This window comes from Anastrepha ludens, chromosome 3 (genome assembly GCF_028408465.1).
Source record: "Anastrepha ludens isolate Willacy chromosome 3, idAnaLude1.1, whole genome shotgun sequence".
In the NCBI taxonomy this organism is placed as follows: Eukaryota; Metazoa; Arthropoda; class Insecta; order Diptera; family Tephritidae; genus Anastrepha; species Anastrepha ludens.
In genome coordinates, this window is record NC_071499.1 from 49,697,723 (window position 1) to 49,721,966 (window position 24,244).

Genomic DNA, 24,244 nt, shown 5'->3' on the forward strand with positions numbered 1-24,244 from the left:
CAGGTAACATTTCTCTTATCTGGGTTCCGGGACATAGGAACATAGGGGGATATGAAATCACTGATGAGCTTGACGGGAAGGGGACTAAATTGGTCCCAGAGATCTCCTACCTGGTAATCGGCATTCCCTTGACTGCTGTTAAAGGCGAATTGCACAACTTATTTCTCAGGAATGCGCAGAAGAGATGGCGCTCCATTTCTTCATGTGCTATTTCCAAAATCCTTTGGCCCTAGTACAATAGACGGAGGACTCAGCTCTGGGCTTCACGCCATTCAATTTCCAAACTCGCAGCTGTTTACTGGTCATTGGACGATCGGTTAACATGCGGAAAAGCTAGGGTTATCATTTAACCCCCATTGCAGAAGCTGTGGGGACCTTTCATAGAAGGAAGTTGCGGAGCAATTTCTCTGTAAATGTCCGGGTTTGACAGCTAGACGATTAAGGTCACTGTGTGCTCCTTTCTTCGGCAGCCTGGTGCAGTGCTCCAACCTCAATCCCAACAATCTTCTTCATTACATCAACAGCTCCGGCTGACTGTAAATATCTGCCTCTTGGAGGTCTCATAATGGTATCAAAACGGCACTTGGGGAGTGCCAGAGTTGTACTTGAATCAATAAAAAGAGGATCGCGAGAGAAAAAAAATTAATAAATAAATGCTGCATAATAAAAATAAATGAAAAAAATATATACATTTAACAAAAAAATTTCGAAAAAATATAAAATTATGTAAAATAAATAAAAAATCGAAAAAATCCGAAGAAATAATGTAGTAAAGAATTAATGATAAAAAAAAACAATTTAACAATTTAATTATATTAGAAACCAACAAAAAATATCGAAAGACTATGAAATACGGAAAAATAATAAATTAAAAAGTGAATATAAAAAAACCAAGTTTTGATATCAGCAATAATAAAAATACAGAAAAAACAGCAGAACACAAAATCACAAAGGATTGAGTTCGCTTGATAAAAACCTTAAAGGCTGTCGGCTGACACGCGTCATTTCCGCGTTAGGTGTTTGACCGAACTTCTCCTTCAATTTGCCTTGTGCATCTTAATATTGTCCAACTAATGAAGGGATCTACTAATCGGGGGAAAGTGTCCGTGAGAGCCAAAAAAATTACGTTTTGAATATAGTGTTCTTTCTTCATTTTGACTGGTGCTTGAACTGGTGCCTTAACGGATAGTTTTCGTCCATTCGAAGAACACTGTTGCCATTTTTCACTCCATACTTTGTCATATTGGATCCTCTTTTACTTCTTATTAATGTTTTACTTCATAAATAGTAGTGTTCCGGATTTCAATGCACATTGCAAGCGGTCTTATTGAGATATGATCTTTGATGCCGTCGTCTTTTCTAAATTGGCGAGTTCTTATAGAATTTCAATGTGATGTTTCAGTGTGAATGACAGTACCTGTCGACGAATACCCAAAAGGAGAGTTGTGGCAGATGTCTCATGGCCCGTCCAATACCACGATGTACTGAATGCAGAGGTGTGGCCAACATTTGACCGCTAGTCGGCTCTCAGCGATTTTGAATTAATCAACTGATTTGCTCACGTAACAGGGAATATGAGAGCTGTCTGCTTATAGCAGAGGTCGCCAAAACTGAGATTGTGTTGGTGATACAGGAAAAAGCCTTCACACAAAGGCATACACACGCGGCCTTTGCCCATGGGACTTCGTATGTGCGAATACGTGAGAAATGATCTTGCAGAATTCTACTGCCGAAACCACGTTGACGAAATTACTCTCACAATTTCGCTTCGGATGAGCAAACCTTGTAATCTATCATCCTTCATTTAATACACCTTGGCGGCGATCGTCAGTCTCTCTCAAATCTCTCCATTAATATACTAGACTTTTCATTTCGCTTATAACAACGCAATTTGCCATGGCCGGCTTTTAAGAAGGATGCTCATTCCCGAATGCCCTCTTTTTTTTGTACTACAATAGGTTCTTGTAGACTCAACACACAACTTTACTCTTTGAATATTTCTTAGAGAGTACGCTCATATACCGCCCACTTGCTCCGAGTCACACACTTGTTTGCAGCGGCACTGACTTTAAATGTTAGTAGAAGCGGCTCACTAAAGCACTCTCTTTTTCTACCCCGTATATCGCTCATAGGTTGCTTGTGTTGCTTATCAATATACATACATACAAATGCTGGGATTGAGTATAGTTGTATAGCTGCGCCCCTCCACCATATTTCATACTTTCATGAATTGAGTGCTACTATGTTAGGCGAATAATAACTCGGGTGGGGAATGTTAAAAACAACAGGCTAGCGTTATCTGCAAATTTTTACGAAATCACAGTTTCAGGAATATATCTACAAGTGATATCTATAAAAGTGTATATTCGTCTACGTTTACTAGCATTCGCTTTCCTCTATTTAATTACTTTACAGCTGCTTTGGGCCATAATTCTCTCACACGTTTTCGTATACAAATAAGCCGGCCATTAAACAAGCAGACGCTTATTAGTCTTAAATTATGTTCATAAAGTTATAAAACACTTTCAAGTAACGACATCGTTAATATCTCCCTGTCACAAATTGAAAAGGCTTACTCTTTGCCGTAAATCTTATCTGAGATTTGCTAAAAACGTGTGAAATGCAAGTAATCGCTCTCAGATATTGTCGATTAGTTTGTGCGCGATAAAATTTTTATTTGAATAACTGTTATCTCTGTTACCTCACAATTTCACATTTTTTGCTTTGAGAGCAGCGTTGCCACAGGCTTAGCAAATTTCTATTTTATCTTCTTAACACTAAAAATGTGTTAAACATAAAACAAATTACTAAGAACAACTGTGATAGAACAGAGGGGAAGCGATTATTCTTACCGAATATTAAAAGAGAGAAGAGAATAGTAGAATGGAGTAAATGTGAAAAGCTGGAGTTATTCGAAAAAATGAGTCTGGAAAAGTTATCAGAAAATTCGGCAGAATATAAAAATTTCAAGACAGGTATTAATTTTTCAGAGAATGAGACTTCAAGCCTGATAACCAATGTTAAAAATATTCGATAATAAATTTTAGAATCATATACATATTTATATGTATATTAAATATAATTTTAATTAATAAATTCAGTTAATTAAAAATCTGAATTCGAGTTTCTAGTATTAGCAGCTGTGGGCCGACAGCTAGAAAGATATGTAGAAATCACAGGCATGAAACACTTTGAAATTGGATCTTTTGATGTCTCAGACAAAGTTCTATTTCTACGAAGGGAGGTCAAAAAGTTCGCGAGATAATTTTCATATGTTAGTTTGGGGGAAAAAGAAATCCATTATTTTCTCGGAACATGGCTATAGTGATCGATATCTCGTAAAGCATTGATCAAACAGTTCAAAGTCTATCCCCGTTGTCAAGCTGACATTTCACACTAAAAAAAAAAATCGTTTGCTTTGTTTTGTTTGTTTCATTCAATTCTGAGTTACAGGGTGTTAACGATGGAAGTTAACAAAGGGAAACATGTGATACATTTTTCATTTTTTCTTTGATAAAGACGAAAATGCAGGCCGGACAGCTGAAATTGTGAATGGTGTTTGTGGTGTCGATACTGTAACAGCGAATTAGCTAATTACGTGCAATTTTGGTTTTGTCGATTCCGTTCAGGCATTTTGCACCTCGCACAGGCAGGCCCGTCGTCAAAAATGTCGATGAAATCACAGATATAATTGAAGTTGACCGGGATGTTAGTAGTCGTAGCATCGCCCAGCACCTAAAAGCCATAGAATAGTTTAAAATCATTTGCGCAAAGTGGATTCAAAAAGAAGCTCTATGTTTGGGTGCCACACCAATTAACACCGCAAAACGTGATGTATTGCATTTCCATCTACGAAACCTTGGCCAAACGGAAGCAAATCGATTCATTTCTTAAACAGATGGTAACTGGGGATAAAAAATGGCTCACATACGACAATGTTGTGCAAAAACGATCATGGTCGAAGCGTGATGAAGTAGCTCAAACGTTGGCCAACCCAGGACTAATAGCCAGAAATGTGCTACTATGTACATGTATTTGAAGGGTTTGAAAGGAATCCTTTATTATGAGTTGCTGCTGACCAAACACTAAATTCAGAGTTCTACTGGTAACAGCTGGACCGTTTGACGATTGGCAAGAAACGGCTAGAATTGGCCAACAGAAGAGGTGTTGTGTTCCATCAGAACAACGCAAGGCCACACACGTCGGTAGTGAGTAGCCAAAAACTTCGAGAGCTTGGTTGGGAAGTTTTAATGCATCCACCCTATAGTGTGGTTCTGGCACCAAGCAGTTAATGCCCCCTTTTCTCTAATTTGCAAACTTCCTGTGTGATAAGAAATTTGTGTCAAGAGAAGATTGTGAAATCGATTACTAGAATTTTTCGCCAATAAGGACTAAGACTTCTACGATAGAGGCGTTATGAAGCTGCCTTTAAAAGGGCAACAAATTATGCAACAAAACGGTGCATGATTGCCCTAAATTGGACAATCCTAAACATCTTAGATAAAGTTTTGAATTTTACGCAAAAATAATGGATCTATTTTCCCCCCAACCTATTTATTAATGTATGTCTTTAGGTTGTATGCTCAGAAGTGTCGAGCGATGAATGAGGACCTAAGGATTCCTGGTGGTCTAGAGCTCGAAAATTTTGGGTATTTTCAGAAATTTTGTTTTTACAATAAAAAAAAAAATTAAAAACGATATTTAAATTTTCAGGCTTTTTATTTAACTTCTTTTCCATACAAAAATGAAATATTTTTTTTTTTAATTTTAAGAGTTTTTAAATGGCGCTGAAGTCGACCCTCCCGAAAAATTGGACCTGGACGGTGTTGTCTATTTTGATTAAAATTTCAGACTATATAGATGATTTTTTTTTTTGACAACACCAGGCCGAAAAAAGGCGTTTCGAGATAAGTGAGTTTAAAGTTTTGAGAGTGGCGGCGCGGCGGGACGCATCTGACTCTACCAAAAATGGCTGTGGACTTAAAAATATTGAGTATCTATATCCTTCCAAAAATTTGGCAGTATATTCTTAAAAGTCTATACTTTCGAAATATCGAAAAAGCAAAAAATCAAGTTTTTGAAAATTCTAGGCGACCGGGACCGCTTAAGTGAACTGTGGCAGGTCTAGGAAAATTTTTTGCTTATGCTTTTGGAAAAATCCTTTGCTAAGCTTAAGTATTTTCAGTGGAATATAAATAAGAACAGGGATCACCTTAACTGACAGAACGTGAATTTTGTTTAACGAATTGAAATAGGATTTCTAGGTTTCTTTGACACGCTCCCAATATAATATCTTAAAAGATTATACACACCTACATATTCACCAACACATTTCATTTGCTCTAAGTTAAGTGTAAATACATTTCTGCTACAATTCTGGTCATGCCAAGTGCCTTTTGTCGCAATCGCCCACTCACATTCACATTCACACTCACAAGTTCATAATACACGTGTGTGTATAGATATAAAGGAATACCGTTATAATGGGTATTAAAATGAATGCATATTGTGTGAACATAATTTGTATATAATAAAAAATTTTAAATAGGACTTTAATTAACATTTTGTGAAGATATTAATGCAATCAGGCATTCATTTGACATTAAGCTAATTGCAATGTATAACAAAAACAAAAAATAAATATTGAGATCATTGACTCTTTGCACAGTGCTCGTAAATAGCACAAATATGTCAATACGAGTTGCTAACAAACAACGATGGCGCTGAGAAAAATAGGCGAAAATGCATTTTATTTGAATATTTTGGTTTTCGTTTTTGATATTTTGCCAACTTATTCACCCATCATTGTGCCCGTTTGAATTAATTTTGTTAAGCAAAAATAAAAAAAAAAAACATAATAATAATAATAAACACACGCACGCATGGGGCAAACGTGTGAAAATGAAAACATATAAAGCGAAATCAACAGGTCGCCGCTGGGAAATTAAAGAAATCGTAAAATTAAAAGATAGTTGCAGTATAAATAAAAATAAAAACACAAGAAATTGGTTTGTGAAAAAACTTAAATGCATACATACATACATATGTATGTACATATGCACATTAGGGTGTGTTAATGTTCATAAAAAATTAATACTGATTTTCCGCTGGAATTATAAAGTGTGTTATACCTGTATTATTTTATGGTCGATCTTTAGCACCTTGGCGATGCTACGACTACTAGCAGGTCGTTCAACTTCGATTATTCTGCGATTTTATCGACATTTTCTTTAACATCAAAAATGCCTGAACAGAATCGACGAAACCAAAATTGCACGTAATCAGCTAATTTACTGTTACAAAAGCGGCAGCACAAACACTGTGCACAATTTCAGCTGCCTGGTTTGCGTTTTCGTTTTTATAAAAGAAAAAATGTTAAATGTACCAAATTTTTTCTCTTTGTTGACTTCCATTGTTAACACACTGTAACTCAGAATTGAATGGAACAAACAAAAAAAAGCAAACGAATTTTTTATTTCACCTTGATAACGAGCATAAACTTTAAATTGCTTGATCGATGCTTCACGAGATATCGATCACTAGAGCCATCTCCCGAAGAATAATGTATTTTTTTTTTAAATATTTCGGAAAAATATTAGAATTTTTAAATATCTAGAATTATTCAAGCCCAATACTTGGCTCAAATGCAGAGTCAGGGACACGATCATCTCTTCCCAAGCCTATTGAACCTAGCACAAAATATAAACACAGGTGTCAAACGAGGCTAATACTATCGCCTCCTTTATTCTTAATAGTCATTGACGATGTATAAAGCAATGATCTCGGTGTGAGCCCAGTACAGGGAATTTCTTTGGAATCCAATCAATATGGAACATCTAGGCTACCTTGTCTACGTCCACGATGGAGAGAATATTAAAGTGACGCCGATCGTGGTACCGCTACTTTGCTCTCAGCGAATTTGACAGAACCGCTATGTGTTTTCTTTATTTTTTTTTTGTTTTTACGAGGAGGAAGCAGCGAAAGCCTACCCCCGGCAGTGTGGGACTTTAACCCGAACTAAACATTCTACCGTCAAAGATCCCTCCCGGTACCACAGTTAAGTATTTCGTCGGGAGCCAGTCTGAGCACTAGACTCAACATCCTGATGCAGTGCATCGAAAGAAGCATCCGCTTGTTACCACCCACTATTTAGATAATTTGATGCGAGAAGCGCTGTGTGTCTAACGTCGCACTTGTACAGTTTATTCGTGTGTTGTTTGTGTAATTATCTTTTCTTGCATTTTTGATCGCATTTTCACATCTCTCTCATGCAACTGCACGAATATGACGCTCTCTGGCGGGCGCAATCTTGTTTTTATCATTATTGGACTACGCCGATGATATCGCTCTCTTGTCACTGCATAGCGGACATAGTAGAGCAAACTTTATGAGCTAAGCTTACAAGCTAAAAACGTAGATCTACGAATCAATGTCAGGAATGTTATGTTAATCAATACCTTGCTCTAGAACACATTCACAATTTATGGATAACCCTGCGATAACGTCAATAACTTCACCTATCTACGAAGGCAAATCACCCTAGATGGTGGAGGAATTGACGATATTGAACATGAACCAAAAAAGCCAAAGTAGCCTTTGCAAGCCTCGAAAAGATTTGGTTTTCGAAACAGCTGGTGGTGGTGTATCTGCCAATCGAAACTTGCCAACATTTGTGAACCAATGGCTCGTAACTGGCGGCACGAAAATTGGATCTCGAGAGAACGACTCCTGGATCGAAGCAGACAAAAACGAATAGTCATTAAAATACGAGTACAGAAATGGATTGGCCTAAACAGCGACCAATATAAATAGAATGGCACTTGACTGGAACCCACAAGTGTCACACCGCAGTGGGTGCCTTAAAGGATTTTGGTAATGTAGCCTTAATGAGGAACTCTCAGAAATCGACGAATCTCTTACATGGGCACAAATGAAGGCCTACAGCTAGAAATATATGTAGGTTTAAGTGATGATTCTTCCAGAATCCAACTAGCGCTTCCGCACCAAGATATGTACGAATCACTTGTCTTGTTAATCTTCCATTAGGCACCACGTTGAAATTAGACTTTTTAATGTTTCTAAAAAAGTTCTATTCAAATTTCTACGAGAACAGGTCAAAAAGTTCGCGAAATGATTTTCTTATATTCTCCTTTCTCGATATGTTTTTCTTTAAACCAAATATACCTGTAACTTCTTTCATAAAGTTATTGTATATTATTTATATCACACACAAAATGTTGCTCTAGAGTATAGACCTTCATATAGGCACTTGACTTCACTTCAACATCAGAAAACTCGGATGACAATGAGGAACTCTCAGAAATCGACGAATCTCTTACATGGACCCATTTTAAGACATACAAAAAAAATAGAGAACACTGGCACACTTTTCTTGCGTCCCTATGCGTGCAAAGCCGGCACTTTAGAAGCTAATAAAAATAATATTTTTTTTAGATTTACGTAAGCTAAACCGATTTAAAAATACCTCCAAGTCTTGAGCTTGCTCATGAAGAATTTTTTTTTAATATTTTCTTCAAAAATTCATCCCAAATGATAGAATTGCTTAAGCTTGTTAGGGCCTGCACCCAAATGTTCAAAAATTTATTCAATGGAATCCAAATAATGATATTTTTTATACTATTTTTGACTGATTTTCAAATAAGTTTAAGAAAAAACGTGATTAACTCAGCCAAATCTTGATCGATTTAAACGTCTAAGATATCAGTGGAAAGGTATTTTCCCATCTTTTTCTTTTTTTTCAGCATTTACTTCTAAAGTTTTGTTTTTGCAAATAATAACACAACTCAACTCCATTTTTTTACTTGATACTATTTTACACATTTTAATGCAGACTTTTTATGCTTTTACTATTTCATCGGTTGGCGGGATTTTTGGAAAAAAAAATTAACAAAATTCATTTATACAAAAAAATTAGATTTTTGGAGGTAAGTCTTGCTATTTTTCCGATATATTTCGCCGAAAACATGAAAATATTTTTGGTTTATGTTTCTTTTGCAAAAAAACGCTAATTTTTTTGGTGAGTCACCTTAATGTACATACATACATACATGCATACGTATAAAATGTTCATATGGAAACATATATTACAAGTATACATATATAGGTAAACATAATTACGCAATAAATTGCTTTCACGAATTCTTTTCTTTGAAACAAAAAGACGAAAACAAAATGTTTAGCTTTTACGCATTCACACAGACTGCGTGCCAAACTTTTCCGTAATCCATAAATTGTATTGGTATAAATGACAAAATACTTTTCTTTAGTTTTCTCAAACCTTCAAATGTGTCATGTAGTATTACACTGGTTAACAAAAGGTACTCGTAAACAAATTTGTTTAGTTTTTACTACAATAAAATCGAAAGTTTCATGTGCATGATCGAATAGTTTTATATGGAAAAAAGTCGCCAAATTGCCAAAAATCAGCGATATTTTGTGGTCACTTAAAAGTTTCACTTGGTGCTCTAAGATTCAATGGGCTATAAAACTGCGTACTCAGAAAATTTTTATTTTTTAATTTTTTTATGAAAAAATTTTCGGAAATCAATCACGAAAAATCATGCAAAGTTTTTTAATAGACTAATCCATTAAAAAGTTATTGATATTTGAAAAAGACGTTAGGTTTAACATAAGGTAATCAACATTGCTACAAATACTTTTGTATGTATAAAGTGGACTAAATTAATTTTTGGGCGATTTTTTTTTTTCAGATAATGTCTGAAAGATTTTTTTATACCAAAATTAGACAAAATTAATTTTTAGCTAGTTTTTTTCCAAGAATGCTTCATATACATAACATACGTGTACACCCTTTTTAGGTGTTTGGCCGAGCTCTTCCTACTATTTGTGCTGTGCGTCTTGATGTTGTTCCACAAATGGAGGGACCTACAGTTTTAAACCGACTCCGAACAGCAAATGGTGCTTTTTCTTGGCAGAAATAGAGGTTTGGCTTTGCCTGCCGAGGGGCGACCGCTGTTAGAAAAAACTTTTTCTTCTTTTCACCTGTTTCACCGAGATTCGAACCGACGTTCTCACTGAACTCGAAATGGTAGTCACGCACCAATCCATTCCGCTACGGCACGCCCATATATTAATTTTTATTTGGTTGCTGCCTTCCATGCGATACTTGTAGAGCTTACTTTGGTTACCTGGCATATTGTGGGACCAATAATATGAATTTTTGCTTCGACTAACTAAACTTTTGAATGCTAAAAGCTTTTCTAAAAAGGTTAGATTATTATGAATTCCTCCTGGGTTTAGGTACGCTAAGCATTATAAGAAGTATTTTTTTAAAGAGCGATGTTATGCCTTAGCGAGCGAGAAACAGTAACAGAGATGGTGTTCAACACTCGCCACTCCTACTTAATATATATCAATAGCTGCCGCAGAAGATCCCATCCCGCGTGCCCTTTTATTATGCTGACCACTGAATCTATGGCGGTCAAAATATGTTATACAAAGTGACGCAAAATTAATCAGCCTATCAGAAGATTTATAATACTTGTCATCATACGATCAAAATAAAGATTTCCATCATTATACATTTTTTTTATTTAGTCAAAAAGTAATTCAAAAACAAAAGGAAATTATTAATTTTGCGCCTGTATAAGCTATTGAAATCTTCTTTCGTCGACCATCAAATATGCGTTCTTAATGTTCCGTGTATCATTTGCATTATCACTGAGAGTCGCTCTTATCTAATTATGGATAAAATGCAAAATGTTGTCTCTATCCTTGCTGACTCATTTGAAGCGCAGTTAATAGGGATGGTTAAGTCATCAGAAACCTGTATTATTTTCGTGGCGCTCGCCATTCTACATTCATTCAAACTTTGTACCTTCGAGTAGGTATTGTTGAACTCTATAGATTTAATGAAAACTTGGCTGTCAGAATAAAATATAAACCCTACTGCGATTTTTCAAAATACGTTAATCTCAGCGCCACTTACTCGATACATTTTATAATCAATTTGAGTTCTTCATCTGAATTAAATTGGACTATAAAATTTTTTTTTCGAAATATATCGAGGTCCACGTATATGTTATTCCATAATAAGTTTTGAAATGCCTTCTAAAGGGTGATCAATTTAGAGGCATCAGATTTAAATTGATTGGGCAATCTTTATTATTTTTGTGTAGAACCATTCATGACATTTATTTTTTAAAGATAATCGCTTTGAAATGTTGGCCGCAACTGCGCCGTATTTCGTTCATTCGTAAACACCAATGATGACTCGCTGGAGGACTTTGGTCGGTATTTCGAGAATAACTTTAGTAATATTGGATTCCAATGCCTCAATTGAAGAGGACAAGGACATACCCCTACAAATAAAAGTCCAAACGTTTGATATCACATGATCTGGGTGCCCAATCCACTGGTCCGAGACGAGAGATAAGCTGCTCACCGAAACGACGACGCAGTAAATCTACTGTTTCACGGACTGTATGGCAAGTAGCGCCGTCGCCGTCTTGTTGGATCCAAATGTTGCGGAGTTCGCAGCCTTCAATTTCCGGCATCAAAAAGTAGTTTATCATGACGCGATACCGTTCGACATTCACTGTTACATTGGCGCTAGACTCGTCTTTGAAGAAATATGGGCCGATGATTTCTATAGCCCATAAGTCGCACCAAGCGGTTGTTTTCAATAAATGTAATGGCTGTTCTTGAGTGCCTTCGGGTTGCTCTTCAGCCCAAATATGGCAATTTTGCTTATTAACTTACCCCTTAAATCAAAAATGGGCCCATTGCTGAACAACATAACTTATCCTGAGCGTGCGATGAACCCTTTACACAGAGCGTCGATTTTCGTAATACATTTGTACTATTTGTAAACGTTGTTGAGGCGTAAGTTTTTCCATGATGAAATGTCAATGACTACTGAAAAAAAATGAATTTTGTTTGACAGTGGTCTCGCGTAATCTGTCAAGAAATCCTACCTCCAATTTGATCACCCTTTATCTGTTAATAAAATTCCTCTCAAATTTGGTGTACCCATTTTGGAGCTATTCCTAACCCTAGCTTCCCCAGATACCTTATGAAAGCTGAAATGTTTTTAGTAGACGAATCTCTAACGTAGGGACTAGAATGTTTTAATCTATGTTCGGCCAATTTCAGTTTCTCAAGCCAAAACCATCAAACTGTATTAAGCTGCAATTAGTGGTGCCGTGCCATAGCATCATATTCGTAACCATAATCATAGCCGCAACATTGCAGCTTTTGTCGATTCGTTATGCCGTAACCATAAACAGCTGATATTGAAGTAGAATTAATGACAACATCGCATTTTATCATACAAACACCGATAATTTTCTACTAAGTCAATTAATTTTTCGTCGTTCATTTCTAATATTCATATGTTTATCGCAAATATCAAAACAGATGTAAAGTATATCACAACAGCTTACGTTTATGGGGAAAACCAAAATTCAATAGATACATACGGCTGCGGTTATGGCTACGGCGATATGGTGCGGCACCAATAATGGGCGATGCTTATATGTTATGTTTGATCAGAACAGCTGATTGCTATGGTTACGGTTATGTTTAAGGTATGGCACCACTAATCGCACCTTTAGTAGCCAAACTTAACTGCTGCATGCGGAAACGCAGTCAATTGAGACCAGTTAGGTCTCAGTGAGTAACCTAATATCAACTCTACCTAATGATTTATGGGGAAAACAAATTCCAGTAGTTCATGTTTTTTTTTCTTCTTCATTTGTAAACCAGTGTTTATGCCGACGGGTGTGGCTAAATGTATGTACCTCTTGTTGCAATTTGCTTGTGCCTACTTTGTTTTTTGTTTAAGTTTATACACAAATAATTTTAAATCCGCAACCTAAATCTAAATTTAGAAATATTAAATGCTTTTACCATTGATAATTTCCTACATGGTTAAATAGTTCGTCAGGGCTAGTCGGCGCAGACGATGATGGCCAGTGGGATGTGAAATATAAAAAAAAAGAAGAAATTCATCTCTGATACTATCAGTTCCTCAAATAATTGAAATTATTTTTATCACAAATATTTTTGACTTCTGTTTATTTTTCTTTTGCTTTCACTACATTACAAAGCTAAGTGACTGTTTAACTGAATGAACGCAATTAAAAATAAAGTATCAAGGCATGCAATAACCTCGTGATCAAGTGAGAAATGAAAATTGTGTTGTACTCGTGCTACAACTTGCTTACGTACTTTATACACCTACTTATACATATATGTAAGCATACACTCGTAGTACAGATAGGGAACAAGTGATCCACTTATAAGGTGAAAAACTGCACTTATTTACCTGGTCACAGATTTTCTGCTTTTGGGCTAGCAGACACGCTTTAGACAGCAATTGAACGGAACTAAAAAAAGTTTTAGTGCATAGTTAGTGATATACAGACATTTATCATAGCCAACCTGATGAGAAGATGGCGCAAAATAAATCACCCTATCGGAAGGTATATAATTTTTGCGAATGACGTACGTTATTCATATTTGACACTTGTGAACTAGACAGCTGCAGAAAAGTAATGAAGCGGAAATAAAACAGAAAAGTAATGAAGCGCTTAAAGGTAAAAAAAAAATTCCATCACTAAAATCACATTTTTTTATTTAATAAAAAAATGTATTCAAAAAACGAAACTGGATCATTAATTTTACGCCACCATGCAAATTTTCAGCGCTCAAAACATTTACTAATTTTTTTAAATATATCTATTTTTTCATGATATGGTTTTTCGAAAAAAAAACCGCTTTAGAACTTGAGAGAATGGAATAGGACTAAAGCTAACTGAGTACCAGTAGAGCATGAGAAGATTTCCTACAGGGTTATGTTAGGCTAAAACATGCATACATATTTACATACAGTAGCGAGCAAAACTGAGTAGATGCTGACTTTTTTGATCTAATATTTACAATATTTTTTTAATTAATTTTTATTTATTTTTTTTTTAAATATTGTTCATACTTTACCTATAGTAAATCAAACTTTATAGGAAATTCAACAAATTTTCATATATAATTAAGAAAATTAAACAATTTTTTACTGAATTTTACTACTGATAATTTCGACATTTTAAATTTTAGAATAAAAAATGCTCAAAAAAATTTCGCCAGTAGAAAAGAAAAGTAAACATAACCAAACATGTTTGTGCGCAATCGGTCAGCATTCGATTAGACAATTCGGATAAGAAAATGCAAAAAAATTCCAGACAATTCAGCCTGAAATCTGCACGACATTTTACTTAGCATTTGAGGATTTATTATGAGTGCAGCAAATTTCCTTTGATCCCAAGTCCTAATAAATTCATTAATGTGGCTTTTTGTGAGTCCACCGAAAGGCTCAAGACCAGTAAGTTGCATATTTGCTCCTCGTTTTGCAAGGTTATTAGTCATTTCATGAGAGAAGCCCTTCATGTCTCGGAATCCAGCTTAGTATTACTATATTGAGATTCGCTGACGTGTTTAGAAGGTTTAGGCAATCATTTGCCAATTTGGAGGTGATACTTGTTGATAGAAAGGCTTTTGGGGCCAGATAGCCAAGCATCTGAAAGTATGTAAATGTGAGTACCTCTCGTTTTTCTGCGAAGGCGTTCTCTCACACACATTTCAATGGCATGTATTTATGCCTGGAAAATAGTTGGGTAGAGACCCATCGGAATCGATTTTTTGAATTTAGGCCCATTGATTCCTGTCCCTGCTCTATCATTTTCCAATTTGGACCCATCAGTGAACCATATGAGATCCAGGTTTGAAATTGATAGAATTAGTTTTCCAGGCTGTTAATAATAACTCGTAAGTTCTTGAAGAGTATTGGTTTGAGCTTTAGTATGTCATCCCTATGAAGAATGGGATTTTTATATAATATTTAGAAAATTAAACAATTTTTATCTGAATTTTAAATTTTGGATTTTAATATAATAAAGTGCAAGTTTTAAGTAGTTGATGTTTTTTTCTTTTTATTTGACGGTTCTTGCAGTTTCTTTTTTTGCATATATAAAGTGCAATTTATAAAAACTATATAGAGTTGATTGTTGTTAATTTTTTTTTTTGTACATTTTCTTTCACAAGAAACTTTTTTATGGAATAAAGTGCAAAAAATAGTTAGAAAAAATTAATTATTCAAACTCCAAACGATTTTTTAGTCTTAAAACTTACATTTTTTATACCAAAATTTAATGGGCTTTAAAACTGCATACTCGATGTTGAGGCCATAAGTCGAAAATTGATTGATGTAAACGTCGATTAAGTATTCACTACTCAACACTCTAAATACAACCAAACCTAGCAGCAAAAAGGGCAACGGGACTCCCTCTTGCGTGCTGATCGTGACCAGTCAGAAAACTTAAAGGTAAACAAAAAAAAAGGAAAAGTACTAAAGACATGGAACTGTATTTAGCAAGCATGCAGCCAAAACGCGAAAACAGCAGAATATTAAAAGAAATGTTAGGTGGATTTTATATATCTTTGTTTGGTTTATAACTTGGTAAATTAATAATATACTAAATTAAATTATAACATAAACTATCAAATAAAAATACTTTTATATAATATAATATAATATAATGCAATAAAAAAAAAATAAATAATTGGCGCGTACACTTCTGTTAGGTGTTTGGCCGAGCTCCTCCTCCTATTTGTGGTGTGCGTCTTGATGTTGTTCCACAAATGGAGGGACCTACAGTTTCAAGCCGACTCCGAATGGCAGATATTTTTTTTATGAGGAGCTTTTTCATGGCAGAAATACACACGAGGGGCGACCGCTATTAGAAAAATGTTTTTTATTAATTTTGCTTTCATCGAGATTCGAACCAACGACCTCTCTGTGAATTCCGAATGGTAATCACGCACCAACCCATTCGGCTACGGCGGCCGCCATATAATGCAATACTTTAATAAAATTCCTTCAAAATAAAATCAAATATTGAACACTTGAAATTTTTCTAAAAACTCAGTTCATAAGTTTAAAATTTAGCTAAAGGTTTGTTGACTTTTTAAACTTTGTATGAAGTTTGCAAGTTTGACTTATATGCTTTTATCTAAAGATTCTATAATATTAAGAAAAATAAAGAAATTTCAACTCAACAGACATTGTAAATCTTAAAAGAAAAACCATGCACTCAGTTAAGCTCCCCACTGTACATCCACTGTAGCTATGTAAACAGCTATTTCCTAAACCAATAAGAGTTTGTTTGTATTTTTTTGCTTTTCTTCACCGCTAAACACCTACTAATTAGGTCAATGACACTGGGCTGTTCGCCTTTTATGAGTATTTTCTCTTTCACCTGAATGCGACAATTTTATTTATTCATAAATCCACTGAGCGAGAGGCGAACCACACTACTGAACACCTTAATTTCGTTGAAACGCTCTGAACATTTTTTGCTGATTATTTTTGGAATTAATTTTCGGCCTTCGGATGTAAGTCTTTGCATTAAGAAATGTCCCAAAATAGTATTTAATATGTTAATAATTCTGTTAAAAGAAGTATTTAAAAATATGCTTTACATAAAATGAGAAAAATTTCACCCTTTGCATGAAGAGTATTAGGCATCAAAATATGGCGAGAGAACTAATACTATTTTTTATGCGCCACTATTACTAATCTTTAGTCGATTCGACTAACACGTATTTAAAACTGACTTTTTCGGCTCTTGGGCATGAATCATCAACAAAAGTTGAATATATTTTTATATGTTCCAAGTGTAATGAAATACAAGTTTTACGATTTTGTTATTACTTAAACTTTAACAACTAATTGACAAAAAACTTTTACAAACAGGTTTTTGAGATCAGGTCTAAAACAAGAATAAACGCATAAGTAAAAAAAAATCGCATTTACAAAATTCATTAAAAAGGAAACAAACAAAATAATAAGAAATGTGTAGTGCTTGAAAAATAATACTTTTTTCGTTTTAACAGCAATTGTTGCAGACCTCTACTTTGCGCTCTCCACATATGTTTTTATTGTTCATGTAGGCTTGAACATTCCACGCTCTGTTTCTATAACATAGTCTGTTAATCACTTTTGAAACTTATTTATTATAGCATAACAAAAATCAAAAAAAAAAAAAAACTCATGCTCTTTACCTCTAACTTGAGAACATACATGTTGCTAAACAGAAGACTGAATATTAAAATAATGTTAATTATTTGCCGAATCGACTAACACGAGCTTCATAACTACAAAACAACAAAACTTCCTGCATTGATACTATAACATACGAGTATTACCAGAGAATTCATTAACAATCTCTGATATTACTGCACACAATAACATAGCATCGGCAAATGAGATTAAAGCGATCGCAAAAGTGAGAGAACAATTACGCTAGGAAACATAAACTATGTTAGCCGAATCGGTTAACATTAGTACTCTTGTGTTACATAAAGTTACTTTCATCAATATGAAGAGGTATCACAGATAATAGAAATTAAAGTCGAGTAGTGAATTTGTGGGTTGCCTAATGCGTCTTATACTTTTCAATAAAATGTTGTATTCCTAAATATTTCATATACATTATTTTAAATGTTATTGAAGGCATTCTTAGAAGTGGCTTTTGGTCATTTTATTCTTTTCAGAATGTATATTGTATACTTCCGCATCGACGTGAAATTTATTTAAATCTGTCCCTTTAATGACTTTAATGAGTGCCGATATTGTCAGCCCTCTAGCTAAGCTCAGACAGATTTTTGGTAGAATAACCGCATTTTGTAATTATGCCAAAACTTACACTGAACATTTTGTTAAGGTTTACGCACTCAACTGGCGGAATAGGCTATTGTTAAGTCTCCAGAAACGAGCAAATGAGCTTTAACACTTTTTAAAACCAGGATTAATAGAAGTAAATTTGGTGTACATTAAAAATATTAAAAAAGTGTATTTAAAATTTTAGCACATTTCTGAAATAAATTTGGATATTTTGAAGAAAGAAAAACAACAAAAAAATTCTCTACAATGGATAAGCGAAAAAACTACGTGCCTTCAAGTTTTATTGAGAAACTTTTAACAAAATTGTTTAGTTTTAATAACGTAAGAGGCCGATTACATTGCCGGCTAGCAAAATTGCCAGATCCGTCAAATATTCGTCGGACCCTTTGCGAAAAATTCGGAATTCGTTAAGATTTCTGGCCGATCTCGATCAGAAAAACATATGGAGAAGTTGACGGGAAGTGTGACAAGACCATCGTGTGAAATGCTGATTTACTATTTGCGAAATATTCAGACAGAAATGTGTAATGAGAATGGAATTATATTTACTTCAGTTTGAAATCAAAACAAGAGGCTAAAAATTGGTGAGAACCTGCTTCTTTGGCTCCGAAACGATTTCGTGTCCAGAAATCTGCCAAGAAGGTGTTGTCATCAATTTTTTGGATGCGAAAGTAATTTTGTTTAGGGATTACTTGCAAACTGGTCAAACAATAAATTCTGGATATTATTTGATCTTTTAGACCAGTTGAAGGAAAAAATTTGTGAAAAAGACCAAGAATGTAAAAGATGGTGCAGTTGGTTTAATTTGTAAGTTTTTCTTTGCTTAACCTTGGAGCACCATGCTAACGATGTATAATTGACTATGGGATTCGTAACTGTGGTGAATGTCCAAAAGGTCATTCTAGGGTTTAGACCCCATGTCATCACCTACTAGGTTATCAGAGTAACCTAGGTTGTGGTTTGTGGAGAAGTTCATCTATAATTACAGTCAACAAAAGAGGAGATAGTACGCCTCTTTGGGGCAACCCGCTTATGGCTTTGATAGATTTGATTGTTCCTTGATGTGATTAGATCGGTTATTTATTTTGGAAAACTCTTGACGTAATTCGCAATTCCTGACGCAACGCTGAAACAAAAACGAAATGCATGGTGCATTTTCATCAGGAACGTAAGGGCGTCCAAAACTTGGTATACAAATAAATAATTGGCGCGCACACTCCTTTTTGGGTGCTTGGCCGAACTCCTCCATTTTAATGTGTGCGTCTTGATGTTGTTCCACAAATGGAGGGACCTACTGTTTTAAGCCGACTTCGAACGGCAAATCGTTTTTTATGAGGAGCTTTTTCACAGGAGAAGTGCACTCGAAGGTTTGCCATTGCCATTGAGGAGCAACCGCTATTAGAAGAAACTTTTTCTATAATTTTGGTGCTTCATGCGCGGAGATTCGAAACTACGCATTCCCAAATGGTAGTCACATACCAATCCATTCGACTACGGCAGCCGTTGACTTAGTGAGACCATATTCAATTCTAGTCGTCTTCGAAATGAATGATTGTTTTGAAGACCGATAAAGTGAAAGAGGTATTGCCTTTTGCTCAGGCCATTTACTCCTGATCTCACCCTCGTACAAATGATTTTTTGATAAAGCGGTAATTTTTTAATTTAAGATAGCTTATGGACTTAGACAACTTGGACATACTTTACGTAGCACCTCATACGTACTCATATGTACTCGTATGTATGTATAACCATTGCATAGGTTCGATGAAAAATCGATATAATAAATTGTATAATGGAGAGGTGTGATGAAGGTGTTGTTTGTTGCTTTTTAGTTGTTATCATAATTTTTTATTGTGTAAAACATAAGTACGCTTAATTTATCTATCCAATTATTCATGTATTATTCGAGCACTTGAGAAATATTTTAAATTAAATTTCAAGGCTTTTGAAACTATCTGTCTGGCGTCTAGACGTACGCGTAGCTATGATATTTAATTAAATTTAATGATAGAAGGTTCTCAAAAGATTATTTTTCAATGGGTGCCTCTTTTTAGAGGTAAGAACTTTTTTTATAATAAAAAACAAAAAAAAAAAAATAATGAATTGCGCAATACAACAGATTTTTTGTTTATTGCTTTGAAATAATGTTAGACGTATGGCTGCCTCGACACGTCTTTTTTCTCATACGGTTCAGGGTAGATCACTGACTTCTACCCAGAAAAGTATTTCAGGGGGGAGTTAGATCAGAAATTCTAGGCGATTTATTTGTCAGCCCATTTCTAGAGTTGATTCGATCACTAAAATTTCCTCCCTGTATAGGGATGGTTTCACGCGCTAATTGGCGTGTTGATTCATTTAGCATTCAGATGATTGTGGTTGACTTGGGAACCAAAAATCATATTCCAATTGCTACAAATCCTTTCTACTCCTGCAAATCTATGCTCGGCATGGGGACTCAAACCACAGGTCGTTCTTTGTGTGTACAACGTAATGGTTCTGTCAATTTTAATTTGGTTGGACTCTCTTTGGAAGGGCTATAATATCACTAAACTTGGGAGGGTGTAAAAGACTGCATGCATTGGCATCACTGAAGCATGTAGAACTTGTCCCAGTGCTGCCTGAATGTGGGTTTGGACTTACTTCCCATTGACTTTTACGTTATTTCCATCGCTACCCAATGTGCAATCAGGTTAAAGGAGGTTGACCTCTGGAGGCAGTCCCTCATGGGACATGATAGCATTTTGGCAGTTAACACCATATTTCTCTGAGCTTCTATCCGCAAACTGGAATTTGAGGCTCGTGCCCAGACAATCTTTCCAAGTAGGCAGGGTTGGAATGCAGGGAAAATCTGCGCCGAAGCTGGTACCTCTGTCTTCACTAACGATCCCAAGATGGAATCGGGAGTCGGCCAGGGGTTTTCTCTAAATCAGCCAATTGATCTATTTTCTTAAAGCTGCCGAATACTGCTAGTGTTTTCAGGTAGAAGTCTTTGTAGCCCTACAGGCATGCAAAATACTTAGAGAATGAGGGATCGGGGAGATATTAACATTTTCTCCGATATTTTAGTGTTTCACCACGCCATGGTACATATCCCAATTTGTCGACTCCTGTAAGGAGGAAATCAAATCTCTTGGCTGTGCAGGTAACATTTATCTGATCGGAGTTCCAGGACATAGGAGCATAGAGGGAAATGAAATTGTTGATGTGCTCGCCGGAAAGGGGGCGACTGAATTGGTCTCAGAGGTCTCCTACCCGATCATCGGCATCCCCTTGACTGTTGTTAAAGGCGAATTGCACAACTGATTTCTCAGAAAAGCGCAGAAGAGATGGAACTCCATTTCTTCGTGTTATATTTCAAAAACCCTTTAGCCCCAGTACAAAAGACGATAACTCTAAAAGCTCTGGGGCTCCAAGTCATTCAATTTTCAAACTCGCGGCTATGTTTCCATGCCATTGGACGCAGAAAAGTTGGTTTACCATTTAACCTCCATTGCAGAAGCTGTGGCGACCTTTCAGGAAAGGCGACTGTTGAGCACTTTCTCTGTAAATTTGCGGGTGGCTGTTAGACGATTAAGGTCACTGGGTGCTTCTTTCCTCGACAACCTGGGGCAGTGCGCCAATCTAAATTCCGCCAATCTTTTCCATTACATCAACAGCTCTGGCTGACTGTAGATATCTGCCTGTTGGAGGTCTCAGGTCTGACCTGTACCTGTACCAACTGGAACTTGAATGGACGTAGGCCAGACATTTTTCAAGCACATTTGAACGTAGGAATCGAGTTATTGAAAACGTTGGTGAAACGAGAAATTTCAGTCGTTGGTCATACTACAATGATGATGACTTTTTCGGTAGCCAAAGGAGGAGTTTATATTGAATATTAACTGAGGTTGACTGTTTTTTGTGCGGTGGACTTACCAGTACACATCTTTTTTGGGCAGAAACATATCCTTCTCTACTCACATACATATGTGCCCGTTGAGGAGTATTGGGCCCTGTATGACATTTGGAAACAAGGTAATTGAGCCTGTACACAGATGGTTCGAAGTTCGATAGAAGTTTTGCTAGAGAATATTTCTTTAAGAAACTCTCCATTAAGCTTACATTTAGACTTCCTGATAACTTCAGTGTGACTCTAGTGCTTTACATAATAAAAAAGAAGCAGTCGATTGATTACCAACTACTGTAACGCCATTTAAGGAAATAGGCAATTATTCAAAGCCCTGGGCTCACTACCGGTGAGTTTGAAGTTAGTCGGGCTTAACCCGACTTTCCTTACCGTTGTGCATTAATACTTCATCATCAAGCCAATAAAAACATCAGGTGCTTGGGCATTGCAGGAACCGGTACGGATAGTAAACCAGCTGAATATTACAAACGTCAAGTGGTTGCTCCGTGCAAATAGAGGATGTGGGTTCAATTTGCCTTCTCCAGGGTTGCTCTTAAATACCTGGAACCAGGGAATACTAGATGAGAGCATTGACATTCAGGTTATAAAATTTTTCTGTCAAGGGGTGGAGTGACTTCTGCAGTAACCGAAAGGAGGATAATTTGTTCGTCTCCGCATCAACCACTCAGTTGTTCTGCTTTCGTGAAACTAAGATTCAGAAATCATATTTTCAAACTATTGCATACACCCGCTTCCGCGAATTTCTAAGAGCCACTGTAGTGAATGTCTCCTGCATCACTTTCATTTTTCCTTTCCTTTCTTGTGTTTTACTTATAGCAAAATGGATCAGAGGATTCATGACTACCACAAAACGCATTCAGCTGCGGCGATCATCCTACCAATCATCGATGAACCATAGGCACATATATCGAAAGTTTCTAAAACGCAGCCGTGTGCAGGTTTCTGGTCAGCAGACTTAAATGGTTCTTAAATTTTGGTCATGTGACTGTGAGTTCGTATGTATTTTGAAAACGCACATTGTTAAGATTATTGTAAATGGTTATTATGTAATTTACACTTAAAAGTGCATGCGTTACGTCGGTACACACTTATTATTTTTTTTCAGTAAAAATAAGTCCAGCCACATATGTAAGTCTTTACAGTGAAAATATGTGGAGTAACAAACAGGTACTTATACATTCATTATGGAGTACTTTTAAAGTGCAAATATTTAAGCCAGCATATTAATTTTTTATCCTAAATTATGTATGTACTTATAGAAGATTTGTGATAAATTGATCGAATGTGGTTTGATTGATGGAAAAATAAATTAAATAAATAATGTAAGGGCACTCATACAATAATCAAATATAAAAAAGAAAACTATGTTCATATATGTAATCCATAGTGATAATATAATTTCTATTATGTGCTGAAAAGTTCCCCAACAAATTAACCTACAGTGAGTCAAAAATATTTTGCTGTAATGAGTTTTTCCTACAATAATCGCAATTCATTTCATACAATAAAGTTCATAAGAGGGGTGCCTTTTATATGTCGGGATTTGGCAACCCTGGTTTAGCAATCTGGCAACTGACAGCTGTATCGCAAAGTTTGACATTTTTTTGCGTTTACGTACTCAGAACGTTTTGAAATACCAGGGCTATTTGTGTTGTTTACAGTAACTTAAAAGATTCATCTCGGTGCAAAAATGGAATTAAATCGTGAATATTTTCGTACGATTATTTTTTACAACTTTCGACGTGGATTAACTCAGTAACATTGCATGGATGAACTTAATTCAGTTTTTGGCGATGAAGCTCCATCAAGGACTAGAGTTCACTCCAAGACGAATTTCGTGAAGGTCGTCCAAAATCAGTTGTTGTTCCGAAAACCATTGATGCTGTGCGCGAACTGATATTGCAAGATCGTCATGTGACCTATCGTGAGATTGAGACAATCTTAGGTATTAGTGGGACCAGCATACATTCAATATTGCATAAACATTTGACTGTCAAAAAAATTTGATCGCGTTGGATCCCACACAATTTGTCTATCGCTCAAAAAAAGGCTCGTGTCGATTGGTCGAAGGAAATGCTCAAAAAATACGATAGCGGGGCTTCGAAACACGCCTATGACATCACGACAGGTGATGAATCATGGATTTACGCGTATGAGCCCGAAAATGAACAGCAGTCGACTGTATGGGTGTTTCAAGATGAGCCAAATCCAACAAAAGTTGTTCGCGCACGAAGCACTTCCAAGCAACTGGACATGTCGCAACCGTACCACTAGAACAACGCAGAACAATTAATACTGAGTGGTACACAACCATTTGTTTGCCAGTTGTCTTCCAAGAAATTAGGAAAACCAATCGCCAAAGACGGATCACTCTTCACCAGGACAATGCGAGCTCTCACACATCGGCTCAAACAACTGCATTTTTGAGCACCCAAATCATCCGCCGTATAGTCCTGACTTGGCACCGAATGACTTCTTTTTATTTCCGTACGTAAAAAACAAACTGAGAGGTCAACGTTTTTCGACACCTGAAGAAGCGGTTGCGGCATTCAGAATGCATGTTTTGGAGGTACCTCATTCAGAGTGGCAAAAGTGCTTCGACAGTTGGTTCAAACAGA

At 35.9% G+C, this 24,244-nt stretch overlaps 1 protein-coding gene across 2 annotated transcripts in view; it reads left to right on the forward strand.

Annotated features, from left to right (window-relative positions):
* LOC128857909 (proton-coupled amino acid transporter 1) overlaps nucleotides 1-24,244 on the forward strand; it is a 60,119-nt gene that overhangs the window by 11,037 nt on the left and 24,838 nt on the right. The window contains exon 1 of one of the 2 annotated variants that reach the window (XM_054093736.1): nucleotides 13,551-13,580. The exons of the other annotated variant lie outside the window; for it this stretch is intronic. Coding sequence (XP_053949711.1) covers nucleotides 13,566-13,580 — 15 coding nt within the window. The 5' untranslated portion in view covers nucleotides 13,551-13,565. Of the gene's footprint in view, nucleotides 1-13,550; nucleotides 13,581-24,244 lie in introns of those variants that run through there. 2 annotated transcript variants of the gene reach the window in all.